Source organism: Oncorhynchus tshawytscha, linkage group LG05 (assembly GCF_018296145.1).
Source record: "Oncorhynchus tshawytscha isolate Ot180627B linkage group LG05, Otsh_v2.0, whole genome shotgun sequence".
Classification (NCBI taxonomy): Eukaryota; Metazoa; Chordata; class Actinopteri; order Salmoniformes; family Salmonidae; genus Oncorhynchus; species Oncorhynchus tshawytscha.
Genome location: NC_056433.1, coordinates 62,316,601 through 62,335,096, shown reverse-complemented (window position 1 = coordinate 62,335,096; position 18,496 = coordinate 62,316,601). Strand labels below are relative to the sequence as shown.

Below are 18,496 nucleotides of genomic sequence, written 5' to 3'. Positions count from 1 at the left end.
GGTGATGTACTTCCTGTGTCACTTTTTTTTTTTTTTACGGTCTGTCAACAAAAATAGAGCTACAATCTATATGCAATATTAAAGCTGATTTAGCACCCTAAATTTAAAAAAATAAAGCTATCGTTAAAAACAAGTATGTGTGTAGATTTAGATTAGTGTCAGCCTTCAGCCTAGGTTAACTAACGGACATGGTTTGAAAATGAAGTCGAAACATTTTCACAACTATATTCATCGTTTTCCAGGAACATCGATTTTCTATTTTAGTTCGGTACCAACAAGTTAGCTAGCTTGTAGCTAACGTTAGAACGCTAGATAGCTAGTTATCACCTTGCAAAAAATAATCCAGCAAGATTAGGCTAGCTAAATAGCAAATTAACAAGGCAAACCGAGACGACTCGGCGTAGGTAGAGACCAATAGCGATATTGATCTTTGGTCGGGAGTCAAGCCTGCAATTTCTTGAAAATGGTGAGTTTTGTTTTTGATATCAATGTCTAGCATTCAATTGTCGTGCATTGTCGACAAGGACCAGCAAGGCATCGAACAATGCATACCAGTAGCAAGCTAACTAGTCTTTGTTAGATATCTGCTGAAATTTGATCCACGTCGTTAACTAGTTAAATCTTCTTTTTTTTTTTTTTTTTTAGCTCAGGAGGATGGATAATTATCTAGCAATCATTGCTCGTTATTTTGGGGTTTGACAACAGCCCACCACTCCAGACATACTCTACCTCCTGGGAGTTATGGGTATCAAGTCTCATTGGCGACCATTTTAACTTTGGCCATATGCTTGGTTTTCCATTTGGGAGTGCTGGCATACACTATATATACAAAAGTATGTGGACACCCCTTCAAATTAGTGGATTCGGCTGTTTCAGCCACACCCGTGTATAACATCGAGCACACAGCCATGCAATCTCCATAGACAAATATTGGCCTTACTGAAGAGCTCAGTGACTTTCAACGTGGCACCTTCATAGGATGCCACCTTTTCATCTAGTCAGTTCGTCAAATGTATGCCCTGCCAGAGCTTCCCCGGTCAACTGTAAACAATGGCTCTGTACACAAGCTTACAGAACAGAACCACCGAGTGCTGAAGCACGTAGCGAGTAAAAACCGTCTGTCCAATGTCAGCACAATAACGTTTAGTCGGGAGCTTCATGACGAACAGTTACTGTGCAGATGTTGCTTCGAGGTTTCCATGACCGAGCAGCCACACACAAGCCTATGATCACCATGCGCAATGCCAAGCATTGCCTGGAGTGGTGTTAAGGTCGCCGCCATTGGACTCTAGAGTAGTGGTAACGTGTTCTCTGAATCGATTAATCACACTTCACCATCTGGCAGTCAGACGGACAAATCTGGGTTTGATGGATACCAGGAGAACACTACCTGCCCCAATGCATAGTGCCAACTGTTTAGTTTGGTGGAGGAGGAATAATGGTCTGGGGCTGTTTTTCATGGTTCGGGCTAGGTCTCTTGGTTCCAGTTAAGGGAAATCTTAATGCTACAGCATACATTGTCATTCTAGACGATTCTGTGCTTCATACTTTGTGGCAACAGAGGCCCTTTCCTGTTTCAGCATGACAATGCCCCGTGCACAAAGCAAGGTCCATACAGAAGTGATTTGTTGAGATCAGTGTGGAAGAGCTTGACTGGCCTGCACAGAGCCCTGATGTCAACACCATTGATCACCTTTGGGATGAATTGGAATCCCGACTGCGAGCCAGGCCTAATTGCACAATGTCAGTGCCTGACCTCACTAATGCTGAATGGAAGCAAGTCCCTGTAGCAGTGCTCCACCATCTAGTGGAAAGCCTTCCCAGAAGAGTAGAGGCTGTTACAGCAGCAAAGGGGATCCCAACTCCATATTAATCCCCATGTTTGACAAGCAGTTGTCAATATAGTTTTGGTCATGTAGTTTAAGTGTCTAATGTTGTGTGTGTGTTCCAGGACGAGGCGTCCCCGGCATCTCTGACAGACCTGTGCCTGTCCTACGTGAGTGGGAACCTGGAGAAGTTCTGTGCGAAGCACGCCGATGGATCTCTCTGTCTCAGAGACTCTTTACTGTTCCCCCAGGAGCTAGCTGACCAGCTGTTAGCTAAGATGGCCACTGAAGGTAAGTGAGCAACGAACATGAAGTAGTCAGTGGTCACAGATCCAAGCTCAGATCCTTACCTTGATTATTAGTACAAAAACACAAAACAGGCCTTTAATTCAGTGTCTAGAGCAGTAATGGGCTATTTCCAGTCATTGGGTGATATTTGTCCCAGCCCAGCTCTAACAAAAAATGTGTGGGTGTTGTTTTCAGGTCTGTTGAATGACAGTACAGTGGGAGTGTTTCGTAGCTGTGAGTACCTAAGGCTGCGTCGTGCGTGTATCCGGACTGCTCGTATCTCTGCCGAGGCATTCCAGAGAGCTCTCTGTCCTCACCGCCTGCTGGAGCTGGACGCTGCCAGGGTCAACGCTGACCTCACCATCTCTGACATACTACAGGGACTGGCCTCCAACAAACACTGCCAGGTAAACATACAGTGCATTCAGAAAGTATTCAGACCCCTTGACTTTTTCCACATTTGGTTACATTACAGCCTTATTCTAAAAGGGATTCAATTGTTTTTTTTCCTCAGCAAACTACACACAATACCCCATAAGGACAAACCAAAAACAGGTTTTTGCACATTTATAAAGTGAAAAAGGAGCATTCAGACCCTTTACTCAATACATTGTTGAAGCACCTTTGGCAGCGATTACAGCCTTGAGTCTTCTTGGTTATGACTACAAGCTTGGCACACCTGTATTTGGGGAGTTCTCCCATTCTTCTCTGCAGATCCTCTTAAGCTCTGTCAGGTTGGATGGAGAGCGTCGCTGCACAGCTATTTTCAGGTCTCTCCAGAGATGTTCGATCGGGTTCAAGTCTGGGCTTTGGCTGGGCCAATCAAGGACATTCAGAGACTTGTCCTGAAGCCACTCCTGCATTCTCTTGGCTGTGTGCTTAGGGTCGTTGTCCTGTTGGAAGGTGAACCTTCGCCCCAGTCTGAGGTCCAGAGCACTCTGGAGTAGGTTTTCATCAAGGATCTCTCTGTACTTTGCTCCGTTCATCTTTGAATCGATCCTGACTAGTCTCCCAGTCCCTTCCTCTGAAAAACATCCCCACAGTATGCTGCTGCCACCACCAGGCTTCACCATATGGATGGTGCCAGATTTCCTCCAGGCGTGACGCTCAGCTTTTAGGACAAAGAGTTCAATCTTTGTTTCATCAGACCAGATAATCTTGTTTCTCATGATCAGAGTCCTTTAGAGGCCTCTTGGCAAACTCCAAGCGGGCTGTTGTCTTTTACTGAGGAGTGTCTTCCGTTTGACCACTCTACCATAAAGGCCTGATTGGTGAAGTGCTGCAGAGATGGGAGAACCTTCCAGAAGGACAACCATCTCCACAGAGGAATTCTGGAGCTCTGTCTGAGTGACCATTGGGTTCTTGGTCAGACAGGTGTGTGCCTTTCCAAATCATGTCCAATCAATTGAAATTACCACAGGTGGACTCCAATCAAGTTGTAGAAACATCTCAAGGATGATCAATGGAAACAATGCTCCTGGGCTCAATTTTGAGTCTCATAGCAAAGGGTCTCAAAACTTACTTAAATAAGTTTATTATTTATATATCTTTTTAAAATATAAAATAGGTAAACATTTGCTTTGTCATTCTGGGGTATTGTGTGTAGACTGATGAGGAAAACATTTTATATGATCAATTTTAGAATAAGGCTGTAACGTAAAAATATTTGGAAAATGTCAAGTGGTCTGAATACTTTCCGAATGCAGTGTACACAGATAAGAGAGCGTCCAGCAGGGACAGACAACCGCAAACACTCTCCCTCCCTCACTCTCCAACTTCTTCCTCCCCACAGGAGAGCTTCCAGCAGGGACAGACAACCGCAAACACTCTCCCTCCCTCACTCTCCAACTTCTTCCTCCCCACAGGAGAGCTTCCAGCAGGGACAGACAACCGCAAACACTCTCCCTCCCTCACTCTCCAACTTCTTCCTCCCCACAGGAGAGCTTCCAGCAGGGACAGACAACCGCAAACACTCTCCCTCCCTCACTCTCCAACTTCTTCCTCCCCACAGGAGAGCTTCCAGCAGGGACAGACAACCGCAAACACTCTCCCTCCCTCCCTCACTCTCCAACTTCTTCCTCCCCACAGGAGAGCTTACAGCAGGGACAGACAACCGCAAACACTCTCCCTCCCTCACTCTCCAACTTCTTCCTCCCCACAGGAGAGCTTACAGCAGGGACAGACAACCGCAAACACTCTCCCTCCCTCACTCTCCAACTTCTTCCTCCCCACAGGAGAGCTTACAGCAGGGACAGACAACCGCAAACACTCTCCCTCCCTCACTCTCCAACTTCTTCCTCCCCACAGGAGAGCTTCCAGCAGGGACAAACAACCGCAAACACTCTCCCTCCCTCACTCTCCAACTTCTTCCTCCCCACAGGAGAGCTTCCAGCAGGGACAGACAACCGCAAACACTCTCCCTCCCTCACTCTCCAACTTCTTCCTCCCCACAGGAGAGCTTACAGCGGTTGGTCCTGACAGGTCTAACCATGTCCTCTCTGGAGGAACCATCTCATCACCGCTTCAGCTCTCTCCAGGGGCTCCGCTCCCTCTCCCTGGCCAATGTGGACTTCTACGACGCTGGGCTGGCTGACGTGTGTTCCCTACCCCGCCTGGAGAGCCTGGACCTGTCCAACACCTCAGTAACCAACCTCAGTCCTCTACTGGGCCTCAGGGAGAGGCTGAGGTCACTAACACTACACCAGCTGAAGAGGCTGGAGATGAGCACCGCACAGCTATTGGCTGTCATTGGACAACTGGAGGCACTGCAGGTGGGTGGGGACAACTCTAATGCTCAAGTTCTGTATTCATTTGCTCCACTAATAAAAGCATATATATCACTGAGTGAAGTTTCTTAAACCTTTTTCTAGTTCCGGCACTGTGATTGTTTGCTATCCCTGACGTTTACTTGTGGTGCTCGAATAGTGTTATTTCTGATACTCATGCTTTTGTGGATGTGTGAAAACCTACCTATGCAGCACCTGGACATCAGTGATGATAAACAGTTCACATCAGACGTGGCTCGTCAGTTGCTGGGCGAACCTGGGATCCTGCCTGCTCTGGTCTCTCTGGATGTGTCTGGACGCAAACAGGTACTGGAGACAGAGTATGAGTGGAGTTGGCTCGAGTTGTGAGTGTGTGTATTGCAGCTGTGTGTGTAGAGTGTTTACCTGGTGTGTGTGTGTTATGCCAGGTGACAGATGCAGCAGTCAAGGCGTTTGTAGAGGAACGTCCAGGGATGACCTTTGTTGGTCTGCTGGCTACAGATGCTGGCTTCTCTGACTTCCTCAATGGAGAGGGCATCCTCAAGGTGGGTTTCACTGTTTTTCTTCTCTGTCTTTGTAGAGGAAGCAGCAATACTGACTGAGCTCCACGCTATGTATGTGTCCTCTGTTTGGCAGGTGACAGGAGAGGCCAATGAGACTCAGATCTGTGAGTCGCTGCTTCGCTACAGTGAGAGAGACGGCTTTGTCAGAGAGGCTCTGTTTCATCTGTTCAGTCTCACTCACGTCATGGAGAAACCACGGCCTGACATACTCAAGGTACACACACACATTGTGTAATGTCTACTCTACCCTTTACCTCAAAATACATCTTACAACAGCATGGCTCTGTGTCCACATTTTTATAAAGTAATGAGTCACTCCCTCTTCTTCCTCGATCCTTCTGTCTCTAGTTGGTAATACTGGGGATGAAGAACCACCCTGCCACCCTGAACGTCCAGTTGGCAGCCAGTGCGTGTGTGTTTAACCTGACTAAGCAGGACCTGGCAGCGGGCATGCCTGTTAGACTGCTTGGCACAGTCACTCAACTACTGCTGGAGGCCATGAGGACCTTCCCTAACCACCAACAGGTACACACACACTCTCACCTTCTCCTCCATATTGTTTACACATATCCAGGTTCGTCCCATCTGTAAACACAGACTGGCTAGGGGCTGTTTCTGGACCAGGCTTGAGTGGGGTTTTTGTTTTGGCTCTAACCACCATCTTGGATCCTTTTTCTCCAGTTGCAAAAGAATTGCCTTCTCTCTCTGTGCAGTGACCGCATACTGCAGGAGGTCCCCTTCAACAGGTAGATATACACATTGAATGACTTTGACTGTAGATGTATTCATCCTTTAAGATTGTGTCTCATGAGTGACGTAGTATGTACAATGCATGTATCCTTTGTACTGTCTATGTGTGTGGTCTATAATCCAGGTTTGAGGCTGCTAAGCTGGTGATGCAGTGGCTATGTAACCATGAGGACCAGAACATGCAGAGGATGGCTGTGGCTATCATTTCTATACTGGCTGCCAAGGTAGGGGTGTGTGTGCCTACATGTCTGAGTGTGTGTCAAATATGGTATTAGAAATGTGTTTGAGGTTTGGTCTTTGCTGATGTGTGTGTTTTCTTATACAGTTATCTACAGAGCAGACAGCCCAGCTGGGAGCAGAGCTATTCATAGTGAAGGTGAGACTGTTCAAACATCCTCCATTCACACAGCTGGCCATTGGCACATGCCTTCCCAATCAAAAGAATCGCTGTCTGCAGTGTTTAAAAATAAATACAGTAATTGTCACAATCTCTCTGTATATCCCCCCCTTTCTCTTTCCCTCTTTCTCTCTCTCTGCAGCAACTCCTCCACATTGTGCGTCAGAAGGTGACTCAGGGCGGGGTGGATGCCACCCTCAAGTTCACACTGAGCGCGCTCTGGAACCTCACCGACGAATCACCAACCACCTGCCGCCATTTTATAGAGAACCAGGGACTGGAGCTGTTCATTAAAGTTCTGGAGGTAGTACACACACATACTCACAGACCCTAGAGCTGTTCATCAAAGTGCTAGTTACAACACTCTCTCTCTGACGTTCTTACTGCCTGAATTGCAAGTTGACTCACTCACGCCTCTTTATTGTCCCCTTTCTTTCTCTTTGTAGTCATTCCCCTCGGAGTCTTCCATCCAGCAGAAGGTGTTGGGGCTGCTGGTGAGTCATAGTGAACCGTTGACTGACAGTGTATTTATTCTACTGGTCAGTAACCCTGGTTTGTGGTCGTAGGGGCTAGCCGTAGTGAATTCAGCAGAGACAAACTACTGATGAAACCGATTTGTTTTATGTTTGAATCATCCCACTTGAAGTGGTGGAAGAGCTGACTGTGTGGCTCTGTCTCGCTCCAGAACAACATAGCAGAGGTCGGGGAGCTGCATGAGGAGCTGATGGTTCAGGGCTTTCTGGATCACATCTGCTCCCTGCTCCACAGCCCTGAGGTGGAGGTGTCCTACTTCGCTGCTGGGATACTGGCCCACCTCACCTCCAGAGGAAAGGCTGCATGGACACTCAGTATCACACTGAGGTCTGACCTGCTAGAACAACTGGTACGTGGGGGAGGTCTGTGAGTTGCTATACCACCTGTGTGTGTGTAATAATTGTCTCGTGTTCTGTGTCTCTCCTCCAGCACTCTGCCATCCTGAAGTGGCAGACCCCAGAGTGTGAGATGGTGGCTTACAGGTAAGACCTCCATGCACACACACAAGGAGAGGAAGCCACTGTAAACTATTAAGATGCAGTCTGAGTATTAATGATTTCCCCCTCTGTAGGTCCTTTAACCCTTTCTTCCCCCTGTTGGAGTGTTTCCACACCCCAGGAGTCCAGCTGTGGGCAGCCTGGGCCATGCAGCATGTCTGCAGCAAGAACGGTGAAACACACACACTCCATATAGAGTTTAATAGTTTTCTACCTGTCCTACGTTTCAGTATATTCTGCTCTGTGCGTCATCAATGTGAGTGTACTCTCTCTGGACTCCTACAGCCCCTCGGTACTGCAGTATGCTGCTGGAGGAGGGAGGTCTGCAGCAGCTGGAAAAGGTCCAGACACACCCCGACACACACGCAGATGTCATGCGATTGACTGATGGCATCCTGGAGAGCCTGCAGCGCCACCAGGCTCGCACCGGCCAGACCACACAAACACCCCCACACACACACAAAGGTGAGACACACACACAATGATTTCTGGTGTGTGTGATTTCAAAACATGTTAAAAGTCAATAAAACTGCTCTATCTTTCTCCTCCAGAGAGTGATACACCCTGATCAGAACCCATTTCACCTGTAATGTCAAGACAAGAGTCCAGGAAGAGGTGTGTGTGTGTGTTCACACATGTTCATTAAGCCTGTCGCATGCTTCCCAGTCGAAACCGTTTGCGCCAAATTTTTACGTTTCTGATTATGTTGGAGTTCGCAGGGATTTTTTCCAGTTATTCGCGCACCAAATGTGTTCTTGAGGCAAGCCAAAGTCAACAGTACTACGGGATTCTTCATTGAAGTGTTTGTCATTCAGTGAACCTAGTTTTAATGCACATTTTTCACTTGAGAAATACTGCACCAAATTTATCAAAATGATTTACAGATTCCTTGATTCTTCGTAGATTAATTCTGACTATTGAGCAGATGGCTATGTTGCTACGGCGTTTCAAGAGGGAGAAACGGTAATATTGCATTTTCTTTTCTCATTTTTCAAGCAAAGGTCTTTTAAGGGAGTATGCGAGGCACAGACGTTTGCTTCGCCTAGCCGAGTTCTACTTGGTGTAAACCAAACCTAGTATGTGGGCGCCTTTAAACTGGGGTGAGGAAAGACTCTGTCACAAGGTGGTCCTGTAAAGTGAATGAGAGAACAGAAACAACGCATTTCTTTGCACACATACCTTGCTGTTATTTATTTTCTTGTTTGGTTCAAAAGCAACAGTATGACTAAGTGTACTACTGTTGGGATAAGGAAATGATGATTGATTTAACTAAAGAAAAATAAACCTTAAGACAAGCATGAGTTGTTGGTTAACAGCGTCCATAGCATGAATAGAAAACCAGTTGAACTATATGGTTTAACTGTTTCTTTCCTTCCTTAATCCTTATTTAAGAATCCTGCACGCATCTTGGAAGAGTCACACTAATCGACATCAATTAACACCATTGACATCGATTCATGGTTGGAGTTCTGCAGGCGCACCAAGTTTGGATTCGGCCCCTAAAGGGCACTACATACCCTACGCAAACAGCGATGGGGCGTCGTATACAGGCCATTCCCAAATTGGATCCGCACAAAAGTATGTAGAAGTACCTAGAAACCGACGCTGTTGCTGCGTTTGCGTAAAGTGTGTAAAAGCCTCAAAGCTCAGTTCTGGGGTTGAGAGTCCAGCCCCTCTGGCTGATTAGCTAATATATGCACATGACGGTGTGATTTCCCAGCATGCTCAAGTTTGTCTGAATGATCTTTTGATTCGCCCAGTTTGTAGCAGGACTATTCAAATCCAGACATGGAGGTCCACAATACAGTCCATAGTTATTTTCTCTGTGGTAGTTAATTGATAATTATAAATGTATGAATTAATTTATGGATACATTTTTGCCACAGTGTATACTCACCAGGGGTTGCAGGTCTGAATCAGTCCCTGATTAGAGGGTTAGGATGAAAACCAGCAGTATTGTGGACCTCCAGGACAAGATTTGAGTTCTCCTGGTTTATGAAAATGATGTTAATAGTAATGTTTCCCTTGTGGACAAAAATGGCAATAAATATACTGGTCAACATTAATACAGAATACATATACGACTTTGCACAGTAGGAAGAAAGAACTCAAGAAAATAAGTTGTGCTTCCATGGTTGCTCGTCTGTGTTGCATGCTTGCGTATTTGTATCCATGTATAGGTGAGTGTGTGTTTGATGCTAGGGGGGAGTGTTTGTATTGACATGGCCCACATGACTCACAGCGCAGGGAGAGCTGTGACTTCCCTGGTCTGGAAAGGAGGCCGTTCGTTAATGCAATATTCACTCAGAAATTGTGTGATGGGTTTTATGGTTTCTCAATGTTTTTGTTTTTTTCCCCTCTGGGTTTGAGACCTCGTTTGGATTTGAAAATCCAACTGTTGTAGTTGAAGGGGGTGACGCTCGGGGGCTGTGTATCTGGGTGTTTGAGTGAGAAAGAGGAGAACCAACCAGTAAAATCACAGCTCCCTTCAATATCGACACATTGTGTCGTCAACCTCAAAGAGCCATTCCAGACTCTGAAGTCAGGAGGACTTAGAGTTAAGTGCTAGCCACTATAGCCAGACAAGTGTTTGTAGTTTCTCATCTCCCATACTCAAGTACAGTCTTTAACGGTTTAAAGTGTTGGAAACAATATAATATGTTTTGTTGTTTATTTCAAAAGGAGGTACTTAAGAAAACGTAGGAGGCAAAACTGAGTTGAATTCTGCGATTATGGGGAGAGGCAGCGAGAGTAGCGCAATCCCAAAAAGACGCCTATCCCAGGGGTGTTGAACTCATTTTGCCCCAGGGGCAGCATTCGCTTTTTGAGGGCCGCACTAAAAATGTTATTTACTTGCTGTCAAAATGACAAAATTGTCTTATCTGCAACGGTCTGTACATTGCACCCTCCTGAGAATGAGCCTGGTTGTGACTAATAATGATATATGCTACTGATCTCGTCTTCATTCTCTATGCAATGGCGGCTGAAACTACATTTCATGCCTGCTGGCAAATCTCCACATGCTTGATTTCAAATCAGCCTACACATTGTATGTGCATGCTACCACTGCATGGGTCAAAGTATCTCTTCTCTATGGCATCAAGAGAAATGCACAGAACAAACTGAACTGTAAACTAAAGTCAGTATTTTCTACATTTATACTGACAGAATATTACATTTGAGTTGTCTTCTCACTATGATTGAAGCTGTGGGAAAGTTTAGTCTTGTCTGTGCATTCCCCTAATGTGACAGTTTCCTCTTTCTGTAAGGGTATTTCATGAAACTGGGAGTGGGGTGTCTCTAAAGGGAAGGCCATTTGCTAAGATGTCATTTTGCTGCTGAGGGTCATTTTTTCATGTTTCTGAAATAAAGAATGTACACCCCCATCGGCTGTAAACTGGCAGTCTGTTTTACTTTCTCAAAAGCCATCCTTGATCCATATGCTAAAATATATTACAACTGCAGTTTAAAAAACAAACACACAACCCTCCATGTGTGTTACTCTCCATTGTAGAGTGGGGGTCTCTTCTCTATAAAGGCAGCCATGCCCTCGTGTCAGGATCAGCTGGAGAAAGAGACATGATATAACACTACAGTTTGACCACGGACAATGCACATGGGCATTTTACCAGTTGATCTCTTACCCTGGCTTAGCACATCCTCTCTGGCCATCCCTGATGTGACGTCCACCTGAGAGATACAGATCCACACAGACAGGTTACAGACATACCTGCCACTAGCACTAATGATCAGGGTGTGAGAGCTGGGATGTGTGTGACTGATGATTAATTGATCGATCAATCATTAGACCATTTAGAACACAAGGTTGTGTTGAGAAGCTGATGCACCTCCATGCCTCTGATCAGAGCTTCCTTGGCCATCCTCACAGCGATGGGGGCCTGGAGACCACACTGGGGGTGAGACCGAAGGACCACAGAAATGCTTGTGTGATGATGCGTAACCAATTGTGAGAAATAGTTCTAAGAGGGTTCGCTGGCTGTCCCTGAGGGAGAACCCTTTTTCTGAGTCTACAGTGCCTTCAGAAAGTATTCACACCGCTTATTCCAAAAATGTTTGCGTTACAACCTGAATTCAAAATGGATGAAAGATGTTTTTTCTCACTCATCTAAACATAATACCCCGTATTGACAAAGTGAAAACATATTTAGAAATTGTAGCAAATGTATTAAAAGAAATACAGATATCTCATTTACATAAGTATTCACACCCGAGGCAATACTTTGGTGGTCATTATAGCTTTGAGTCATCTTGGGTATGTCTGTATCAGCTTGGGACATCTGGATTTAGGGATTTTCTCCCATTCTTCTCTTAAATTAAATGGGGAGCAGCAGTGAATAGCAATCTTCAAGTCTTTCCACGGATTTTCAAATGGAATTCAAGTCTGGGCTTTAGCTGGGCCACTCAATGACTTTCACATTCTTGTTCTGAAGCCATTCCAGCATTGGTTTGGCTGTATACTTGGAGTCATTGTCCTGTTGGAAAGTATATCTATGCCTCCAGTCTAAGGTCTTTTGCACTCTGAAGCAGGTTCTCATCAAGGAGTTGCCTGTATTTGGCTCCATTCATTGTTCCCTCTATCCTTACCAGTCTCCCAGTCCCTGCCGATGAAAAGCATCCCCATAGCATGATGCTGCCACCACCATGCTTCACGGTATGGATGGTGTTAGATGGGTGATGAGTTGTGCCTGGTTTTCTCCAGACATAGCGCTTTGCATTCAGGCCAAAGAGTAGTTCTGTCAGAGTAGACATTGGGTTCTTGGTCACCTACCTGACCAAGGTCCTTCTTGCCCGGTTTCTCAGTTTGGCAGAGTCTGGGTAATTCGATATTTTTTCCCAATGATGGAGACAACTGTGCTCTTGGAAACTTTCAACACTCTAGAAATGGTTTTATACTCTTCCCTACATATATACCTCATCACAATTCTATCTCTGAGATTTATGGACAGTTCCTTGGCATAGTTTCTGCTCTGACATTCACAGGTGTGTTTCTTTCTAAAACATGTCCAAACAATTGAATTGGCCACATGACTCCAAGTTGTAGTGATATCTCAAGGATGATCAAAGGAAAATGGATGCACCAGAGCTAAATTAGGAGTGTCGTAGCAAAGGGGTGTGAATACATATGTAAATTAGATATGTATTTAAATTTTACAAAAATGTGCAAACATTTCTTAAAACATGTTTTCACTTTGTCATTATTGGGTATTGTGTGTAGATTGGTGAAATAAAATATATTGAATCCATTTTGAATTCAGGCTGTAACAACAAAATGTGGAATAAGTCAAGGGGTAGGAATACTTTCTGAAGGCATACAAACGGCAAGACTTTAGCTAGCAGGTTACCCCGGTTCAAACCTGGGGGTATTTCTGTTAGTAATAAATTATTTGTGTGGGTTAAAACTCATTCTGTTTGGCTGGGCCAAGCTCCCCAGTGGGTGGGCCTATGCCCTCCCAGGCCCCACCCATGGCTGCACCCCTGCCTCATGGGTCATGTGAAATCCATATATTAGGGCCAAATGTATTTATTTCAGTTGACTGATTTCCTTATATGAACTGTAACTCAGTAAAATCTTTGAAATTGCGGCATGTTGCGTTTATATTTTTTCTCAGTATAGCCTTCAATCACTCATCACTGTGGAATGGAGAAAATAATCAGTATGGTTTTTCGTCCTAAAACATTCTCAGATACATAAATATGTCCTCCAAGCCGTGCGACTGCAAATAACTAGTTTGTGTGTGTGTGCATATGTTATTTGTGGACTGTTTCTCCACTTGACTGCCGAGGTGCCCCTGTCAACTGCTGGCATCTGAGATTGAGTGAGAGAAATTTGAACTGACAGATGCCTGGAGAGGAGGAGAAGGGCACTGGCGTATCACACACCCCTGAAATTTTGCCTTAGCAGGAAATTAAGTCTAAAACATCTATATTTTCTCTCAGCCGCTTGGCAAAATGTGTCAAAAAGCATGAGATTAGCTATAGAAGGGTTGTTTCTTTGCCATATTAGCATGGATATTAAATCAGTCAAAACACATCAAAACAAGACATGGTATCAAGAACAAGATACAACTAGCTGGAACCAGCCGAATATGTTTCCCCTCATGGCAGCTTCTTGTCCTTGTTGCTAGCCAACTGACTATCCAGTCATTATTATGAGCCATTCTCCTCTCAGCTGCCTCCACTGCATCTCCCGTGTATTAGTGTGTATGCGTGCGTCTAACCTGTGGTAGTATCAATAGGCAGCGTCTCCATCTGGGTTCTACTCTGTAGCTCTGTTGACCAGTCCGATGTCCACAGCCCTCTGTCCATCCACTCTCCTACCAGTGAAGATCAGCTCTTTAGCCAGGGCAAAGCCCACCGCTCTGGGGAGTCACTGACTGCCCCCTACAGGAGAGGAGGTAGGGAGAGAGAGAATGAGGCTGAACTCATGCAAAAAAACACGATTTCATGATGGTAAATTATGGGTGTGGATCAGTAGAGGCTGCTGAGGGGAGGACAGCTCATAATAATGGCTGGAACGGTGTAAATGGAATGGCATCAAGCACATGGAAGCTATGTGTTTAATGTATTTGATACCGTTCCACTCATTCCGCTCCAGCCATTACCACGAGCTCGTCCTCCCGACCTCCTGTGGTGTGGATGTGATGGGAGTGTGTGTGTGTGTGTGTGTGTGTGTGTGTGTGTGTGTGTGTGTGTGTGTGTGTGTGTGTGTGTGTGTGTGTGTGTGTGTGTGTGTGTGTGTGTGTGTGTGAGAAAGAGACAGTGATGGGTGTGTGGGGATGTGATGGGAGAGTGTGTGGGGATGTGATGGGAGAATGTGTGTGTGGGGGGGGGGTCCGCTTGGCTTTGTCATTAAGCAACGGTGGGAGTATAGACTAACTGATGTGTCGGTCAGAGCGAAAAACACAAAATGAGAGTGAAATCATGTTAAATGTTTAAATACATTTAGCATTCAAACATTAAACATTATTTCCAATTAAATACGTTGGTATACAAAATGTTAAAGAAATGGCAACTAAATAAGCTTGTTTTACAAATTATATAAAATAATAGACTCAGAGTTATCAAAAACGCAAATTTCTCTCAACATATAGTTTGCACATTGCTGGTAACTAAATTAATTGATGTACAAATAAATCAAGATTGTTTGTGCTTATCATTAGCATGTACAGCTGCACTCCATATGATAGAATCATGTAAAAGTGCTTTAAAATAAGTAAGAAAAAAACTCAATTAAGATAAAAAATTGGACTGTAAAAAAAATGCCTAAAATATGCCAAATCATAAACGAGCATTTCACCTAAATAACAAACCAAATGGGGTCAAAATAAAAAAGCTTCAACATTTCAGATAAGTGGACTTATACAGTACCAGTCAAAAGTTCTTATTCAAGGGTTTTCTTTATTTTTACTATTTTCTACATTGTAGAATAATAGTGAAGACATCAAAACTATGAAATAACACAAATGGAATCATGTAGCAACCAAAAAAGTGTTAAACAAATCTAAATATATTTTAGATTCTTCAAAGTAGCCACCCTTGATGACAGCTTTGCACACTCTTGCCATTCTCTCAACTAGCTTCAACTGGGCTGCTTTTCCAACAGTCTTGAAGGAGTTCCCACATATGCTGAGCACTTGTTGGATGCTTTTCTTTCACTCTGTGGTTCAACTCATCTCAAACCATCTCAATTGGGTTGAAGTTGAGTGATTGTGGAGGCCAGGTATGCAGCACTCCACCACTCTCCTTCTTGGTCAAATAGCCCTTACACAGCCTGGAGGTGTGGTGGGTCATTGTCCTGTTGAAAAACAAATTATAGTCCCACTAAGCGCAAACCACATGGGATGGCGTATCGCTGCAGAATGCTGTGGCCATGCTGGTTTAGTGTGCCTTGAATTCTAAATACATCACTGACAGTGTTACCAGCAAAGCACCCACACACCATCACACCTCCTCCATGCTTCACGGTGGGAACTACACATGTGGAGATCACCCGTTCACCTACTCTGCGTCTCACAAAGACACGGCAGTTGAAACCAAAAATCTCAAATTTGTACTCATCAGACCAAAGGACAGATTTCCCCTCGTCTAATGTCCATTGCTCGTGTTTCTTGGCCCATGCAAGTCTCTTCTTCTTATTTGTGACCTCTAGTAGTGGATTCTTTGCAGCAATTCGACCATGAAGGCCTGATTCATGCAATATACCTCTGAACAATTGATATTGAGATGTGTCGGTTACTTGAACTGTGTGAAGCGTTTATTTGGGCTGCAATTTCAGAGGCTGGTAACTCTAATGAACGTATCCTCTGCAACAGAGGTAACTCTGGGTCTTCCTTTCCTGTGGCGGTCCTCATGGAGGCCAGTTACATCATAGCGCTTGATGGTTTTGCGACTGTACTTTAAGAAACTTTAAAAGTTCTTGACATTTTCCGCATTGACTGACGTTCATGTCTTAAAGGAATGGTGGACTGTCGATTCCTTTTGCTTATTTGAGCTGTTTTTGCTATAATATGGACTTGGTCTTTACCAAATAGTGCTATCTTCTGTATACCACCCCAACCTTGTCACAACACAACTGATTGGCTGTAAGGAAAAACATTCCACAAATTAACTTTTAACAAGGCACACCTGTTAATCAAAATGCATTCCAGATGACTACCTCATGAAGCTGGTTGAGAGAATGCCAAGAGTGTGCTAAGCTGTCATCAAGGCAAAGGGTGGCTACTTTGAAGAATATAAAATATAAAATATAATTTCCTGCAATTCTACACATTTTGCAATGGGGCGTAGAGAAAATGTTGCAGTTTTAAAGCAAGTCTGATGCAATTATACACATTTAGCCATAGGGTGGATTATTATTTTTTGCCGTTTTGAAGCCAATTTCCTGCAATTCTACACATTTTGCCATGACTTACGCCATGTTAATATATCGGAGTGAGAGTGACTAATAAAATCAGGTGCCGCTCTAGAATCTCCAATAAGTGCGCAATTGGTTTGAGATCTGGTGACAGACCCCCATGGCTTATATTGTTTTCATGCTCATCAAACCATTCAGTGACCACTCATGCCCTGTGGATTGGGGCATTGTCATCCTCTGCCATGACAGGATTTTAAACATAACCTTCAGCATGACAGGATGACAATTGCTAAATTAACTCAGGAGCCACACCTGTGTGGAAGCACCTACTTTCAATATAATTTGTTTCACTCATTTACTCAAGCTTTCCCATTATTTTGGCAGTTACCTGTATTTAGACTGATATGTATGTATGCGTGTAACTCAGATGCTGCAGAATATAAATGTAATATACTGTACATTAGAATTGTGGAGGCTGCTGAGGGGAGGACAGCTCATAATAATGGCTGAAATGGAGTCATTGGAGTGGTATCAACCACATGGAAACCACACCTTTGATGTGTTTGATACCATTCTTTGACTCCATTGCAGCCATTATGATCCGTCCTCCCCTAAGCAGCCTCCACTAATAAAAATAATATCCATGAAGTTGTTTCTCACAGATCTTGTGTAGTTACCACAACCACTCATTACCCTGCATGGCTAGCCCCTCTCAGCTTGACTTGCTTGTTATGGGGTAAATTATGTACATGAATAGCCTCTTTTTAAGTCAGTGACAATACAGGGAGACAGTATAGGCCTATTACTTTTTAATACAGTGCACTGGGTGTATGTGGACAGAGACTCATTATTCTCCTCTTGACACATCTTGTTGTGGCTCCCTAGGAACCTACCTTGTTCTACGGAAGAAGGCTGATAAGGAGGGTAACTATGTCCCTGAGACCAGCAACCATATCATCACAAGCGTCGATCAAGATAAGCAATAGTCGTGAAAGTTATTTTTTAAATTTAAGAAACTGACCACCACTGCTCTGGAGGATCCTACTTATAAGCAGGGTTTTGCTAGTGTCCTACTTGGCACATCCTTTAAATTTGGTTTACTCAACACATCATGAGGGGATATTTCCCTGCCTTAAGTGTCTGGCTCTGTCAATTCCTGCTACCACCTTTGTGTATTTGTAAGAGATTTACATTTACTTGAATCCTAATCTTATATAATCTTGCACTACTCCACAGTCCACAGTAGCCTAGAGCAGTGTGGATTGATTCTACCCAAAATTCACTTGACACTGAAACCTTTAATATTTCATTACGATCACCATTAGCCGTCATCATTGCTTTGCACAATAGGGGGATACCTCATTAGCCGTTGCTTTGATGTTTTTCCTGGAGAGAAGTGGCTTCTTTGCTGCCCTTCTTGACACCAGGCCATCCTCCAAAAGTCTTCGCCTTCACTGTGCGTGCAGATGCACTCACACTTGCCTGCTGCCATTCCTGAGCAAGCTCTGTACTGGTGGTGCCCCGATCCCGCAGCTGATTCAACTAGGAGACGGTCCTGGCGCTTGCTGGACTTTCTTGGGCGCCCTGAAGCCTTCTTCACAATTGAACCACTCTCCTCTCTTGATGATCCGATAAATGGTTCATTTAGGTGCAATCTTACTGGCAGCAATATCCTTGCCTGTGAAGCCCTTTTTGTGCAAAGCAATGATGACGGCACGTGGGCCTCCCGGGTGGCACAGTGGTTAAGGGCGCTGTACTGCAGCGCCAGCAGTGCCACCAGAGACTCTGGGTTCGCGCCCAGGCTCTGTCGTAACCGGCCGCGACCGGGAGGTCCGTGGGGTGACGCACCATTGGCCTAGCGTTGTCCGGGTTAGGGAGGGCTTGGCCGGTAGGGATATCCTTGTCTCATTGCGCACCAGCGACTCCTGTGGTGGGCCGGGCGCAGTGCACACCAACCAAGGTTGCCAGGTGCACAGTGTTTCCTCCGACACATTGGTGCAG

The 18,496-nt window shown here is 44.8% G+C and overlaps 1 protein-coding gene across 1 annotated transcript; it reads left to right on the top strand.

Annotated features, from left to right (window-relative positions):
- Positions 1 to 22: 22 nt before the first annotated feature.
- zyg11 (zyg-11 homolog (C. elegans)) lies at positions 23 to 11,006 on the top strand. Its single transcript, XM_042322210.1, has 18 exons — positions 23 to 466; positions 1,952 to 2,117; positions 2,310 to 2,521; positions 4,568 to 4,885; positions 5,093 to 5,206; positions 5,308 to 5,424; positions 5,516 to 5,656; positions 5,791 to 5,967; positions 6,124 to 6,188; positions 6,317 to 6,416; positions 6,518 to 6,568; positions 6,732 to 6,893; positions 7,036 to 7,083; positions 7,275 to 7,472; positions 7,553 to 7,605; positions 7,695 to 7,792; positions 7,906 to 8,085; positions 8,172 to 11,006. Exons 1-18 carry the CDS (start codon positions 464 to 466, stop codon positions 8,186 to 8,188), a joined length of 2,220 nt encoding a protein of 739 aa, XP_042178144.1. The 5' UTR covers positions 23 to 463; the 3' UTR covers positions 8,189 to 11,006.
- The last annotated feature ends 7,490 nt before the right edge of the window (positions 11,007 to 18,496 follow it).